This window comes from Apis florea, unplaced genomic scaffold (assembly GCF_048593485.1).
Source record: "Apis florea isolate Af1SG1 unplaced genomic scaffold, ASM4859348v1 contig_1914_pilon, whole genome shotgun sequence".
In the NCBI taxonomy this organism is placed as follows: Eukaryota; Metazoa; Arthropoda; class Insecta; order Hymenoptera; family Apidae; genus Apis; species Apis florea.
In genome coordinates, this window is record NW_028256504.1 from 847,966 (window position 1) to 862,875 (window position 14,910).

The 14,910-nt window shown below is 21.9% G+C and overlaps 4 protein-coding genes and 1 non-coding gene across 12 annotated transcripts; 4 read left to right on the forward strand and 1 right to left on the reverse strand.

Annotated features, from left to right (window-relative positions):
• The first annotated feature begins 2,495 nt into the window (after positions 1–2,495).
• On the forward strand, positions 2,496–5,225 carry LOC105735450 (THUMP domain-containing protein 1). Of its 2 annotated transcripts, XM_086914208.1 has the most exons (7): positions 2,647–2,786; positions 2,872–3,116; positions 3,275–3,494; positions 3,566–3,718; positions 3,784–4,028; positions 4,109–4,235; positions 5,086–5,225. In XM_086914208.1, exons 3-7 carry the CDS (start codon positions 3,297–3,299, stop codon positions 5,104–5,106), a joined length of 744 nt encoding a protein of 247 aa, XP_086770334.1. In that variant the 5' UTR covers positions 2,647–2,786; positions 2,872–3,116; positions 3,275–3,296; the 3' UTR covers positions 5,107–5,225. The 2 variants fall into 2 exon arrangements, with proteins under 2 accessions (XP_012342033.1, XP_086770334.1); XM_012486579.3 differs by lacking the exon at positions 5,086–5,225 and having other exon boundaries at positions 2,496–2,786; positions 4,109–4,619.
• Positions 4,782–4,853, forward strand: TRNAQ-CUG (transfer RNA glutamine (anticodon CUG)). The gene has a single exon. It is a non-coding gene; the product is annotated as a tRNA-Gln (tRNA).
• On the forward strand, positions 5,086–6,208 carry Pfdn4 (prefoldin subunit 4). Its single transcript, XM_003693669.4, has 4 exons — positions 5,086–5,383; positions 5,459–5,563; positions 5,655–5,771; positions 5,866–6,208. Exons 1-4 carry the CDS (start codon positions 5,345–5,347, stop codon positions 6,016–6,018), a joined length of 414 nt encoding a protein of 137 aa, XP_003693717.1. The 5' UTR covers positions 5,086–5,344; the 3' UTR covers positions 6,019–6,208.
• A 645-nt stretch (positions 6,209–6,853) lies between these two features.
• LOC100869301 (protein-lysine N-methyltransferase SMYD4) lies at positions 6,854–10,608 on the forward strand. 4 transcript variants are annotated; one of them, XM_086914193.1, is made up of 7 exons: positions 6,854–7,108; positions 7,262–7,454; positions 7,522–8,182; positions 8,239–8,525; positions 8,685–8,968; positions 9,102–9,579; positions 9,875–10,608. In XM_086914193.1, exons 2-7 carry the CDS (start codon positions 7,268–7,270, stop codon positions 9,880–9,882), a joined length of 1,905 nt encoding a protein of 634 aa, XP_086770319.1. In that variant the 5' UTR covers positions 6,854–7,108; positions 7,262–7,267; the 3' UTR covers positions 9,883–10,608. The 4 variants fall into 4 exon arrangements, with proteins under 4 accessions (XP_086770319.1, XP_086770313.1, XP_086770330.1 ...); XM_086914204.1 differs by having other exon boundaries at positions 6,951–7,108; positions 8,685–8,869; XM_086914187.1 differs by lacking the exon at positions 9,875–10,608 and having other exon boundaries at positions 6,939–7,108; positions 9,102–9,735.
• Positions 7,773–14,832, reverse strand: Neos (nuclear receptor coactivator protein neosin). 4 transcript variants are annotated; one of them, XR_001112072.3, is made up of 9 exons: positions 14,279–14,832; positions 12,990–13,767; positions 12,805–12,888; positions 12,536–12,735; positions 12,041–12,469; positions 8,645–8,853; positions 8,434–8,552; positions 8,237–8,316; positions 7,773–8,082 (listed from the first exon to the last, which is right to left on the reverse strand). XR_001112072.3 is itself a non-coding variant. In XM_012486611.3 (6 exons), the coding sequence occupies exons 1-6, from the start codon at positions 14,511–14,513 to the stop codon at positions 11,023–11,025; spliced, it is 1,929 nt and encodes a 642-aa protein (XP_012342065.1). In that variant the 5' UTR covers positions 14,514–14,831; the 3' UTR covers positions 9,922–11,022. The 4 variants fall into 4 exon arrangements, 2 of the variants coding, with proteins under 2 accessions (XP_012342065.1, XP_003693776.1); XR_015294122.1 differs by lacking the exon at positions 8,237–8,316; XM_012486611.3 differs by lacking the exons at positions 7,773–8,082; positions 8,237–8,316; positions 8,434–8,552; positions 8,645–8,853 and adding an exon at positions 9,922–11,225 and having other exon boundaries at positions 14,279–14,831.
• Positions 14,833–14,910: the final 78 nt, after the last annotated feature.

Below are 14,910 nucleotides of genomic sequence, written 5' to 3' on the forward strand. Positions count from 1 at the left end.
TTTGTTGCCATCTACTATTCAAGTTATAAACTCCTATAACACCATTGATAATTAAATCATAAACTAAATATGTATGCGTCTAATTCAATAATTCTTCGTTCACGTATTTCTTATCTCATTCTTCGTAACTTAATTAAATCAAAGACAGAATAGATCACAATAGATTTATATTTTATATATAATTTTAGATATATCATATATAAAGTTAATATATTAATGGTATTTGAAAAGTCAATTTTAAAAACCAAAACAAATACAAAAATTAGTATACAAAAATGAAGATTATTTATTAAATTTAATTTATTATGATATATTATATATTATATTATATTATAATATATAATATTATATATTAAATTAATTATAGATTATAAATAATTTAAATTTATATTAAATGAAGAAATAGATTTATTTCATTTCATCGTTTTTTTTGTAAATTTAAATTGATTCCAATTAAATAAATAATTTTTGTGTATCAATTTTTATTTTAAAATATATATATATATATATATATTATGCGTTACATATTTTTATTTGTTTTTATAAATTGAAAAAAATAACTTAAAAAGTTTAAAGAACTATTTATTTTAAAAAATAATTATTTATCAAATTTTATAATTTAAAAAAAAAATATATTTTCTTAGTAAGTTCTTAAAATATATTTAATTTACTAAACATATAAAATAAAATAAATAAATAAGATAAATATATTTTTCAAATTTTTAAATCTAAATAAATAAATAAAATGATGAAAAAATTTCTGAAAACATGGCAAAAATATTAAAAAGTATAAATGTAGATAAATAAAAAAAATTAGCATATTAAATTTTATAAAATTTTCATGTATATTATCTTTCAGATTATATTTTTTTTAATATAAAATTCTATAATTCAGCTGAAAAATTTTGGCCGATTTCATAAAATTCTAAATTTCAAAGAAATATGAGAAAAATTTTATATGTCATCTCTTCTTTAAATTATATTTTAAATTATATTCTTTTGTTACAAAATTGATAAATTTAGACAAATATTTTGTTTCTTAAAATTTAGATTTTATATTAAAAAAATATAATTCGAAATTATTTCTAAAATTTTAAAATTTTTAGCCAATTTTGATATTACAATATAAAACAATAAAAAATAACTTTTTTTTTTTAAATTTTAAAATTCTTAGAAAATTTTTGGCCAATTTTATTACGATAATTTTTATTACGAGTATATAATTATATTGAAATTAGAACATGATATTTCTAGAATTTTAAGATATGAAATTTTGTTCAAATTTTATTATGATATTTACTTGCAACATATTTATCACTTATGAACTTATCTTTCATTACATTTATTTCTTGCAATTACTTTTTTTATAGTATTGAATGATTTTTTATAATTTTTTTAATTCAGATACTTATTAATAGCAATTATTACTTTTACAAATATTATATGATAAAATCATAATATTAATTATATTTACATCATAAAATATAAACATCACATATAAATATAGAAAAAAATATATAACATACATGTACTTACGGCATATGAAAATTATTGAATAGATTCTGATTTTAATTTTTATTAATAAGTTACACAAAAACGATAATAAAGTTAAAATTAATTAGTTTTTTGGAATACATATTTTCACAGGACAAGTATAGGAAAGCAAATAATGAGAGGACAGAGATAGGATAAAAATTGAGGAATGAGCGCCATCTCTAGAGTGTTATAGAAATTAATATAAATAAAGAAGAATAAAGAAGAATAATATAAATAAAGAATTAATATAAATAAATAATCGGAAAAAGATAAGAATACATCGTATCTCTCGAATATCAAAGATATTTCTTGAAAAGATATTTCTTCAGGATAAAACAAAATAAGAATTAGAGATTAGCGCTATTTTTCAAATTTTTGAAAAGGAGTTGATTCCAAGTATATTCTTATCTATTTGAGAGATAGCGCTAACGATCAATTCTTATTTTATTTTTACCTTCCTAATAATATAATATAATAATACCTTCCTTTTTTCCTTTATGTTAGTTATAATATTCTGCTGAAATGGCATTGATTTTTATTATATTTTTCTTTTTCTCTTTATTAATAATAATTATTTGTTTTCGTTATCTAATTTATTTTTGCATAACCATAGATGAAATATGGAATATAATTAAATATATCATATCTTTTTCAAAACTACAATATGTTTTTCGTATTACATACAATCTTTGACGTAAAAAGTACAGATATTCTCAATTTTAATTACAATGTACTTCAAAAAGAATGATCTTGTAAAATATAACACATAAAAGTATCTTTATAATTAAATAGTTTAATATTAGTTCTTTTAAAATACAGACTAGATTAAAAAACACAAACTAGAAGAATATTAAATCTCAAAAAATATACAAATTAAAAATTAATTAATTTTTCTTTTTTAATATATACTTATTATATGATAATTAATATTGGTTAATATCAATTTAATAATAATTACTGTTAAAAAAATTTGAGGAATTTTATTAACTTAAATCTTTTTTTCTCATTGTTATTTCGTCAAATAATATTAGACTTGTGATTGATTCTTTTATAAATTATTTTAAAATGTATATTTGTTCGTTTTAATATTTTCTGTTAGAATAAATACTTGGAGTTTCGCAAAATCAAATTCTGCGTTCTGTTGGTAACGATGCGAATGATATAAAAATGAAAATGGGATTCTAAAATCTTATAAATTCGGATCACAAAAATACATTGCATGATTAATCTATTTTTATATCTAATCTGTGGTATTGTTTTGCATTGTTTGTTGCATTATTATATACAAAATTTATAATATCATTTTTTACTTTATTGTTTCTTTATCATTTATAGATAATTATTATAACCATTTTATCAACGAATAAAAATAAATGATGCAAGAAGAGTGTGGTTTGAGATATTAAGCTGATACAAAAATATATTAAGTGTATTTATATCATTATTTATAACTTTAATTTCATGGTTATATTTTTATCATGGTTATAATTTAATTTTAAACAAAAAATAAACTCAATTATTCTAAAAAATATAATTAATGTTATATTTTAAATAAGTATATGAAAATATTTTAACAAAGAGTGAGTATATTTGAAATAAAATTTAATGCTAAAAAATGTGTAAAAATGTGTAAAAATATTATCGAAATTTAAGTAATTATGATAGTAAATTGTATCGACATAGTTCTCTTTAATAATAAAAGATAAATATGTATTATTATAAATAAAATAAAATTTAGGACACAGAAATTTTTAATAAAAATGAATGTTCAAAAACGAAAAAAAAATTATTTTCATAATCATGGAAATAATAAAAAAAAACGCAAACAATTTAATTTGGAACCAGGTATGAAGGGTTTTTTATGCACATGTAATTTCTCTGAAAAAGAATGTGTACGTGATGCTTATAAAATACTTAATGAATTTGCTGATGAGATTTATGGACTAGATTCTATAAAGGTATAGTGGAATTCAACAATAATATAAATACATATAAAAATATAAATCTATCAAATTTTTTTTAATTTAAGGATTCTGACAATGAGAATGTTAAAGTTTCTGATATAAAAAAAGATGAAACAAAATACAACGATAATGAAGATGACATTTCAGTTGTTTTAAATAAAGAAATTAATGAATTAAAAGCAGAATATTCAAAACCAATAAATGCCAGAAGATTTCAGGTAAATTTTTTACATATATTTTTATTTCTCTTTAAAATTTGAAATGCTTATAATTTTTCTATCAGGTAATTGACACTGGTGTTAAAAATATAGTTTTTATAAGGAGTTCCTTGACAAATCCATTAGAATTAGTTACTAAAATTATTACTGAATTATATAATACAAAACAGCAACGTACAAGATATTTGTTAAGATTACTTCCAATTGAAGTTATTTGTAAAGCAAATATGAATGATATCAAATCAAAAGCAGATGCAATGCTTGAAAAATATTTTGCACAGGAACCAAAAACATTTAGTATTGTATTTAAGTATGTTTTTTAATATATAAATTATTTATAACTTTATTATGTCTTTAACATAAATGTACAGTAGTTTAATTTTATTACAGTCGGCATAGTAATAATAATATATATAGAGATGAAGTCATTGAAGACTTAGCAGAAATAATAAACAAAAAGAATCCTGGAAATAAAGCAGATTTAAAAAATCCAGAACTTGCTGTAATAGTTGAAATGGTACGTGGTGTTTGTCTTATGTCCGTTGCTCCCAATTATTATAAATTCAAAAAGTATAATTTGTTAGAAATATGTAATACAAAAGAACCCATAAAATAGAAAAAGAAAAAGAAAAAGAAAATTTGAAGAAATATGTATTACAGAAGACAAAAATTTAATAAGAAAAATAAATTTATGGTAACAAAGATCCAAATAATTGATGTAAATTAAAATAATATTATCTTTTAAATTTACTATTTAGTAACAAATAAAAATAAAATACTACATTATATGTATTAATGATATTATGTATAATTTTTAAAATTTGATTAATGTTTTATAATTTATATTTTATGTAAATTAGAAAATCATAATATAAATATTTATAATATAATATGCAATTAATATATTGATAAACATTTTTATTCTTAAATTTTTCACTTTTTACGATGAAATCTATATTGAACGAAAATTATTGAAAATAAAAAAAGTATTTATAATATTTTAATTTAAAAATTATACTTTATATTGATGTATAAATATTTTATATTAAAATTATTTTCACAAGGTCTCATGGTGTAATGGTTAGCACTCTGGACTCTGAATCCAGCGATCCGAGTTCAAATCTCGGTGGGACCTTTGGTTTTTTTTTTTATATTAATATTTATAATATATTATATTAATGATTAATGATTTAAAAAATTACTGCATTTATTTTTTTATACATTAAAAATTCTTATATATTATATTTATTATAATAATAAATATTACAAATATTAGAATAAAAATATTTATATAAAAATAATATAAATATTAAATTAGAAAAACTTATAATTAAATTATATATTTTTTTTTTTTTACAAATAATCAGATTCAAACAAAAATAATATAATTTGATATATGGGTATAAGATGCAAAAGCGTTTTAAAAAAGAACATACTTATTGACGCATTTTCAACAATTAAATTCCTCTCTATTTCGTGTTTAAAGACATTAGCTTTATGAAGTAATGTTGTAAGTATTTGATATCATTGTTTTAAAATTGTTACTTAAATAAATATTATATTGATATATTAAATAAATATTATATCAGTATATTAAATATATATAATTAAAAATAAAATACGAATATGTCAACACGAAAAAATGTTCAAGCTGGATTTCAACCGGTAAGTTTGAATACAAACTTTTTTATTTATGTAATATATAACAAACATTTAAATTTAACCTATTTTGCATTACAGGATTCCGATGTTTATATTACATACGAAGATCAACAAAAAATTAATAAATTTGCAAGGCAAAATGCTAAAATGGATGACTTAAAAGAAGAATCAAAAATTAAACAAGTATTAATGAATTTAATGTTATTTTGTTCCACTTATAACCTTATTTGGATATGTATAATTTTACATACATATATTGATACATATTTTACAGAATGAATTAAAGAATTTAGAAGATGCATGTGATGAAATATCTCTTTTAGATGAAGATGCAAAAATTCCATATCACATTGGTGAAGTTTTTATTTATGAAGATTTAGAAAAGACACAGGTATAAAATTTAATAATAAATGTTATATATATTCTGAAATAATATAAAGTAATATAATTTATACATTTTTCTTTATTTTTGTTTATTTTTCTAGAATTACTTAGATGAGATTAAAGAGAAGAAAAAAAAGGAAATCTCAAATTTGGAAAGTAAATGTATTGATTTGAAAAATGTTATAACTGACTTAAAAACAAAATTATATGCAAAGTTTGGTAGCCGTATAAATTTAGAAGCAGAAGAGGATTAATTTAGTCAAATATTCATATAATGCTTTTTATAATATGAAATAAAATTTTAATATTATTATTGTCTCATGTCTTCTAATGCGTATAATATATCTAGATTTATATACTTCTTGCTCGCCATATATATATGGAAATCATATGTATCCACATGTTAATTAATTGTTATTGTATAATAAACAACTAATAAATTAATTATAATTTTTCATATTATTTCTATCTTTTTAAAATATTAATTCCATATTATAATATATTAATTATTAATTATATTATTTATAACATTCATAACTCCTAAACTGAAAAAATATATAAATTGATTTTACAAATTATATTTTCAACTACTATTTATACAAATATCAACATTCATATACAAATACATATATTTATTTAATTAAAGATTATATTTTAATTTCAACATTCTACTAACTTTACATTTGGATTAATGCCAAATTGTTTTCATTATGAAACGCTCATGTAACATGACTGAAAAACTAATATTTAACATTTATATTCATTAAACAATTATAAATTTTGAGTTTTTTCATAGTGTTTTCTATTATTATATAATGTTTTGATTATTCTATTTATAAATATTTCTACAAATAATGTTTATAATATAAATATATTAACATTAATATAAAATCATATATTAAAATAATATAATTAATAATATGAAATAAAAGATTTAAAATACAATAAACATATCATAAAATATTTGTTTTTTTGAATAATTTAATTTTTTCAAATTTTTACGTTCTTTTAAAAGATAAAAATGATGAAAAGATTGAAATAATCTATATATGAAATATAAAAGATAAAAAGTATGTCTGTAATTAGTCTATGATTTATTTAATTCAACAAATCATATAGAATCTGGTTATATAGTCATATAGTTTCTGCTTCCCTCTATCAACTTACTTGAGATAATTTTAGTTTCACCTTTCAGTTTTACTTTAGCCAGTTACTTAGTTAACTACAGTTCATTCTTATCTACTATACAAGAAGTATATGAATAATCAAGTGTTTTTAAAATTTTTTTTTAAATTAAAACATTCAATACATTCATTCATTCTTATATAAAAAAATATATAAAATGTACTTATTATATTTATATTTTATTTATATATTTAATTAGTTTAATGAAACGTTTAAAATATTTTTAAATGTTACACATATATATATAACATATATATAACATATATATATATAACATAAAATAAATTTTTTTACATAATACAATTTTTTTAGAACGATATGGAAATAGCAAAAGAATTAGTATTAAATTTAAAACAAAGTAATTGTTCACATGCAGGATATGGTTTACAAAAAGAATGCGAAGCCCTTCTTGGTCACATTTTACAAAATGTAATAAAGTCTCAATTACCAGAATTAATTTTTGAAGTAAAAAATGAAGAAGATTCCATTCAATTTAGAGAAGAAGGTAATAAATATTTTCTTAATATTATAATTAAATAATTCATTTAATTATCATGATTAAAAAATATTAGGAAATCAACATTTCGTAATGGGCGATGATAACGAAGCTATAAAATATTATACAATGAGTTTGGCATATGCAAATAATAATGAACTTATGTCACATGCTTATGCTAATCGATCTGCTGCTTTATATAGAAAACAATTGTTTAAAGAATGTTTGATAGACATTGATGCTGCTTTAAATCTTGGATATCCAGAAGAAAAAAGAAAAAAATTAAAAGAAAGAGGAATTAAGGCAATTGAAGAAATTAAAAAAAAATTAAAGCTTACAAATAATGATCATATTGATTCAGAAACATTTACAAATATGTGTTTATCAGAAAATATAAATAATGAATCAGAAAGATCTTTTACTGTAAAATATAAAAATGGTGAGACAAAACTTTCAGATATAAATAAAAATTTTAACATTAATGAGAAGAAAGATACAATGCATAATTGGAACGAAATATCTGAAAATAATAAAGAAAAACAGCCAAGATACTTAGCAGATGAAGGTCCTTTAAAATTAATTTATGGTCCTAGTAAAGAAGCTCCAGCAGTCAGTGATGGTATCAGCATTTCTTTTTCTGAAAAATATGGCCGTCATTTAGTAGTTACAAAAGAATTTAAACCAGGAGATATAATTACTATTGAAGATCCATATGCATATGTTATTTATACACAAAGGTATATAATCTGACAATATTAATATATCTATATAAATAAAATATCATAAATTACAGATATTATACTCATTGTCATCATTGTTTATCAAGAAGCTATAATTTAATTCCTTGTTTACACTGCCCTGTGGCTCAATACTGTTCAGAAAAATGTAGAATATTAGCTTGGGAAATGGCTCATGATATAGAATGTCCAATTATGGCATTAATTGGAAATTTACTTCATGTTGATAAGGATAAGATACGAATGCTTACCAAAATTATTAGATTTTTGATCATAGTAACAGCAAAAGGTAAAAATATCAATAAATTGCGTGCTGACATGAAATTAGCTGAATCTAATCCAGGTAAAGAATAGAATTCATATTTTATTGCTAAAATAAAAGAATATAAGATAAAATTTGAATTAAAAAACAATAAAAAATTACAAGAAAAAAAATATTATAATAATATCATAATAACATACGGTTCATTTTTAGATTTTATAAAATATTTTTCTTTTGTAGATAATAGAACTGCAGGATTTACAGATGAAGACATATTGGATAGTACCAGTGCACGATCTGCTTTGAGTCTTGCTACCAATATGACAATGAGACCACTCATTGGAATCAGTGCTTTTGCTTGTATTTCAGCTCTCGCGGCTATCCTTTTAGCCACACAGACTAATTTCTTCTGCAATAAATATGAAGTGAACCAATTAAAAGATATTAACAATTATTCAGACATTATATTTTGTAGCAGCATCATGTTTCGTGCTTGTGTTATAATGTCTTCCAATTGTTTTTCAGTAATTTATTTAATACATAATATATAATATAGATTATAAAATATATTTAGAATAATTTAACAAACAATTTAACAAAATAAAGGATAAAAATTATATTAGAACAGTTTTATATTATAATTAATTTATTTTTTAGGTGCAACAAGAGCCAGGAATTAAAATAGGTTCAGGATTATATGTAACGAATAGTTTATATAATCATTCTTGTGCACCAAATACATTTCGTCATTTCGAGGGGCTGACAATGATTACCCGCGCTTTAAAACCATTATATCCTGGAGATCAAATATTCACAAGTTATGGTGCTGCATATGCATATATGACAAGATCTGAAAGAAGAGAAAAAATAATGCAAGACTATTTTTTTGAGTGCGATTGTATCGCATGTCAATTTGATTGGCCTATATACGAAAAAATTTTGCAAAATCACATTGGTTCTATTAGTAAAAATAAAGAGCTTGTAGGAAAATTGAAACCTTATAAACAAAGGTTGGCGAAAAATATGTACGATATTGATGCAGTAAAGTCGGTTCTTGGTATATTATATAATGAAGTATCCCAGCCTTGTGAAGAAATCGTTCATGCGGAACAATACCTGAAGAGTTATTATTTAGGTAAATTTAAGTAAATTTATTATGAATTTGCTTATATTAATTTATATTTATAGCTTTGCTTACCTGTGAGTATTTAACATTATGCTTTATATCCTGCAAACCACTTTTATTTAAATATTTTCACTTTGAATACTTACTTTTTGCTTATTAATCTAATAAGGCTGCCTCTATAGCTTAAATTATTTTGTGAAAATTATATATTAATTGCTTGACTGCAAGGGTATGTAAAAAATTAATATTAGATACTTGAAATTCAAATTCAATTTTATATATATTATTATTTTCTTGTTTTTAGATCCATAAACATCAATATTAATTAAATTATCAATGAAAGACATAAAATATTCCTAAAAACATTTTATTGAAGTTATACATGATGTTTATCTAATTCCTAAAAAAATGTGCATAGCTTCTTATATACGATACATTTGTGTAAATATCCAAACTAATTAAAAACATGTAACATAGATAATGAAATTCATTAATGAAAAAATTTAAAAATCTATACTATATTTTCAATAATGCAATAGAAAAATTGATATATTATGTATTTTACATCATTTACTGTAAAAATCAAATGCTTTATACTCACATATACAATATATTTTTACATTAAAGCATATGAGGCTTGTAAATTTACCGAAATGAATTTTTGATCTTACTTTATAATATAAACTAATTAAATATCATCAATCATCAAATTGTAATCTTATGAAATTAATAAAAACTATAAAAGCAATAAAGATAAACATAGCAATTAATTAAAATTATGATAATGAACTTTAAATGTTAAGCCAAATATAATGAATTATTTAGTCAAATTGTCAATTATTATAAATCAATATGTTACATATTCAAGTATTTTTTATCAGAAGAAACTATATAATTAATAAAGTTGAATGTATAATTATACATTAAATCTGTTAATATTTAAGGTATATTCAATCTTTGTCTAGTTTTATAGTAATAAAAAAGAATAAGTATGGAAGAAATATAGAACTAATAATAAAAAACATTACACTTCTCTAATATTTTGTTTCTTTATCATTTATATAATATGAAATATACTGAACTAAAATATTTTTTTCTAAGAATGAAAAAATTGAACAAATATTTATATAAACAAGTATTAGTATACTTACTTTTGTAAATCACGTAAATAATGTTTATAGAATTTGTGAACCATTATAAATTCTACATTTAAAATATACTTTTTGATACAAATAAAAGCATACTAACACTTTATTAGAAAAATATTCCAATTATTGCAATTGAATGCAATCCTATCAGAATTCTGATTTCTTATCAAATGTTATCATAAAATTGTCATTTCATTAAATCAAGAATAATTACTTCAGAGTCAGAGAGAGTATAAATATGAGAAAAATAAAGGAGATCCAAATCCCCAATTATTCATTATATGATAAATAAAATTGAAATGAATTAAAATCGGCCGATATTCGAAAAAGCAGCGAACAGAGGTGTTGTAGTTGTGGTCGGTTGCCGATCGCCGATGCTTTTGAGTAAATTGCCTTGCAAGAGACTGTCAAGTGCCTTTTGAACTGTTGGATCGTTTAGCAGAGGCGATGGTGAAACTCCCGTAGTAGTAGTAGTAGTAGTAGTGGATGCTGTTGTCGCAGTTGATGCTGCTGGCATAATATGATGTACTCATGAAGTTAGCAGTTGTAATACCAGCAATATATATATTCGAAGTTCGTTCGCTTTGATCACTGGATTGTATAGACGACACAATAACACTACACGCACGAAGAACTCGATCAGAAACCCAAAGCGTACGAAGTTCGTTTATGTTTTTAAATCACTCGTGTTCATTAAAATTTTACCTGGTATTGTCTAAAAAATTCTTAGACATAATTTGCGGTTTTTTATCAACATCAAATTGCTTCTAAAGTTCTTCATTAGTAATTTATGTACGCGATTTAGAATTATATTTTCTTTAGACATGTTCATGAAAGATACATAAACATATCCAAACAGAAAAATAATAGATAGGCGATCTAAAATCCGTAAGATACACCTATAACGACCTTCATAAGAATGCAAAAAACTGCAACAGGTCAGTTTCATTACGTAAAAAGCGCGACATGGTTTTTAATATTTTTTTTGCATAATGAATAAACTAATAATAGTATTTTTAAAGCAAATGAAACTACATATATACTGCAGTAAAAACTCATACTACTGCATTTATAGTACATATATTTTTTAAATTTCTTACCAAAAGAATTTTTGTTAATAATATAATTATTTTTTAAAATTACTGGAATGAAAACTGATGATTGATTTTATAAACTTATCTATACTTTTATAAAATGCATATTAAGATAATTTATAAAAAATATTATAATGATAGAAATTTGATATAAAATTACTAATATTAAATCTTTAATATTATGTACATTTTGTTTAAATCTAAATAGTAAACTTGCATAAATTTTACCTGTTCCCCAAGTAGCTGGTGGAACGGGTGCTGGTGTTGAAGTTGGAGCTGGTACTGGACTTGGTGCTGGTGCAGATGAAGTTGTTTTATTACTGTTTAAGATATTAAGTATCCTAGATTGTAATTCGGCTTGTTTTGGGTCACTGACTGTTATTGTAGTTGTTGTAGTTGGTAAATCTTTTACATCTCCTAATTCAACTTGCACTTGTTCTTCACGTTTAATTTCGAGATATTTTATAACTCGATCATATTGTAATACTGTTAATTGGTGATTATCAGCCAGCATATTTAAAAGAACTTGAATAGCATCAGGATGCCGTTCATTTGCAAAAGGTGTATTTAATGGAACTGATCGTCCACCGGCTTTGTAATTAGCAAAATCGCGTGATATTAAATTAATAGCGTCTTCAACCAACATATTTCTATGTTCTAGAAAAATGAAGTTATATTAATATAATTCAGAAAAATTTTAATAATATTATTAAAAATCTTTACCTTGAGGTAAACCATGAAGAATATTTAAAGTTAAGGAATGGTGTTCTTGATTAATAGGTGTTACTACAACTGCATATAAACATCCACGACTTGCAATATTTCCTAGAACTCTACTTAAGAGGACGTCTTCATTTGGAAATAATAAATCAACTGTTAATCCAATTTTTTTTAACCTCATTTCAATACTTTCAGCATATTCTCTATTTGAAAAAATAAATTTTAAATTACATTAATAAAAAAAAATTAAAATAAATTATTTTAATACTTACGTTAAAACTTTATTAACAACAATGATTTCACAATCATTTTTTTCAGTTGATACATTTGAATATTCATTTGATGTACTTGTATTACTGTATTAAGAAGATATGAAACAAAAATATTAATTTAATAAATAAATAAAAATATAATATTAATGTAAAAAAAGAAAATTTTGAAAAATATTTTAACTTACTTAAAACTCATATTCATATCTCTTGAAGTAGAGTTTTTAAAATCTTCATAACGATTATTGCTGTCATTGAATGAATCTCTATTAAAATTATTGCCTCTTAATCTATCCCCTTGTTTATGATCCCAATCTCTACCACTTTTATCATCTAAACGTGGACCTCTGTTAATAGGACTACGATCTCTGAAGTTATTTCCACCTGAATTATCTCTATTTTTATTTCGATTTTTTCCACCTCTGGTACCTCTTGGTCGACCACTCCCTCCATTATTCATACCTCCCCCACTACCACTTTGATTCTGATTATTTGTATTACGGTTTTGATTTCCACTAGGTCTATTTTGATTTCCAGCTGGTCCAAATTGATTACCACCTCTGCTTTGATTAAATTGATCAGTACCACCTCTATTTGGATTATTTGGATTAAAATTATTATTTCCTTTAGATTGCATTACATTGTTAAATTGTTCATTCCCATTATTTCGATTTTGATTTCCAAATTGATCATTCATATTATCTCTATTCTGATTTCCATCTGTAAATTGATCATTTCCTCCTCGAATTTGCATATTATTACTTTTTTGATTATCATTCAATTGTGGATCACAACTAAAATTTTGGTTTGCATTAAAATTTGAATTTCCTCCATAACCCTGATTTCCATTAAAAGGATCATTTCCAGCATTAAAATGATTATTGCCAGAATTAAATTGATTAGGTCCTCCTAATTGTTTTCCTGCACCTCCACTAGATTGATTATCTTTTTTTGCTGGCCTAACATCTATTTAAAAAATATATAAATAAGAATATTAATAAGAAATATATTAATATATAATATTAATATAATATAAATTATTATAATAATAAATAAATAAGTGAAACTAAGTTATAGATCAATTATAAAAAATTATGAATTTGACCATTTTAGATTATTTCTATTTCATAGCAACATTAAGTGATTTTAACAAATTTTATACATATATATATATATATATTATTTATTTAGATTTACAAAAAGTTTGTCTTTTTTTTTATAGATTCAGGTAAAAAAGTTAAAAATCATAATCTTTTTTTTTTGGAATTCAAATGAATAATAATTTGTTAAAAATTTTTATATATTATTTAGTAAGTTAAATTAATTCTAACATCTCAAAAAATTCAAATAATTGGATATAATTTTAAAAAAACTATTTTATTTGATTTTCATTATGAGCTGTTGCATAAAAGTATATTGCAATATGTTTAAAAATGTTATATTATTAAATATAAAAATATAAATAAAATAAAAATACCTATTCTTCTGCCTTTAAACATTGCACCATCTTCATTTTGAATAGCCTTTTGAGCAGATTGTTCTTCTTCAAATTGAACAAAGCCAAATCCACGATTTATTGAAGAACCAACAACGGTTCCGTATTTTGAAAAATGTTCTTCCAATTCAAGTTTAGTCATATCATCAGTTTGTAAGTGACCCACAAATATACGGCTACTTACAGTAGCAGGATCTTTTAAAAGTCTTATATTCATTTTGAAATGATATGTTTATAATAGTGTAATTCTTTTCGGGAAAAAACTTAAAGAATGACAATATCAATTTCACTCTCAATAATAAAAACTGAGGTTATGTTAGAATACTGACATTTACTTTTTCATATATTTCATTTAAATATATTTCAATCAACATGAGAATAATGATAATGTATATAACGAATTATTTTGTTCACTTTTTGCTCTATTTCTAATTATAATAAGATAATAATATTGATAAAATAACGTTCGTTTCAAAACAGAATTGTTCAATCAACAATTGAAACATTTCGTACGATGGCGTGCGCATGCTAGATTTATTTAAGTACGTTCTATTTTTGTACTTATGGAAAAACATTAAACCTTCTGTACGTTTTCAATTATTAAATATTGAATA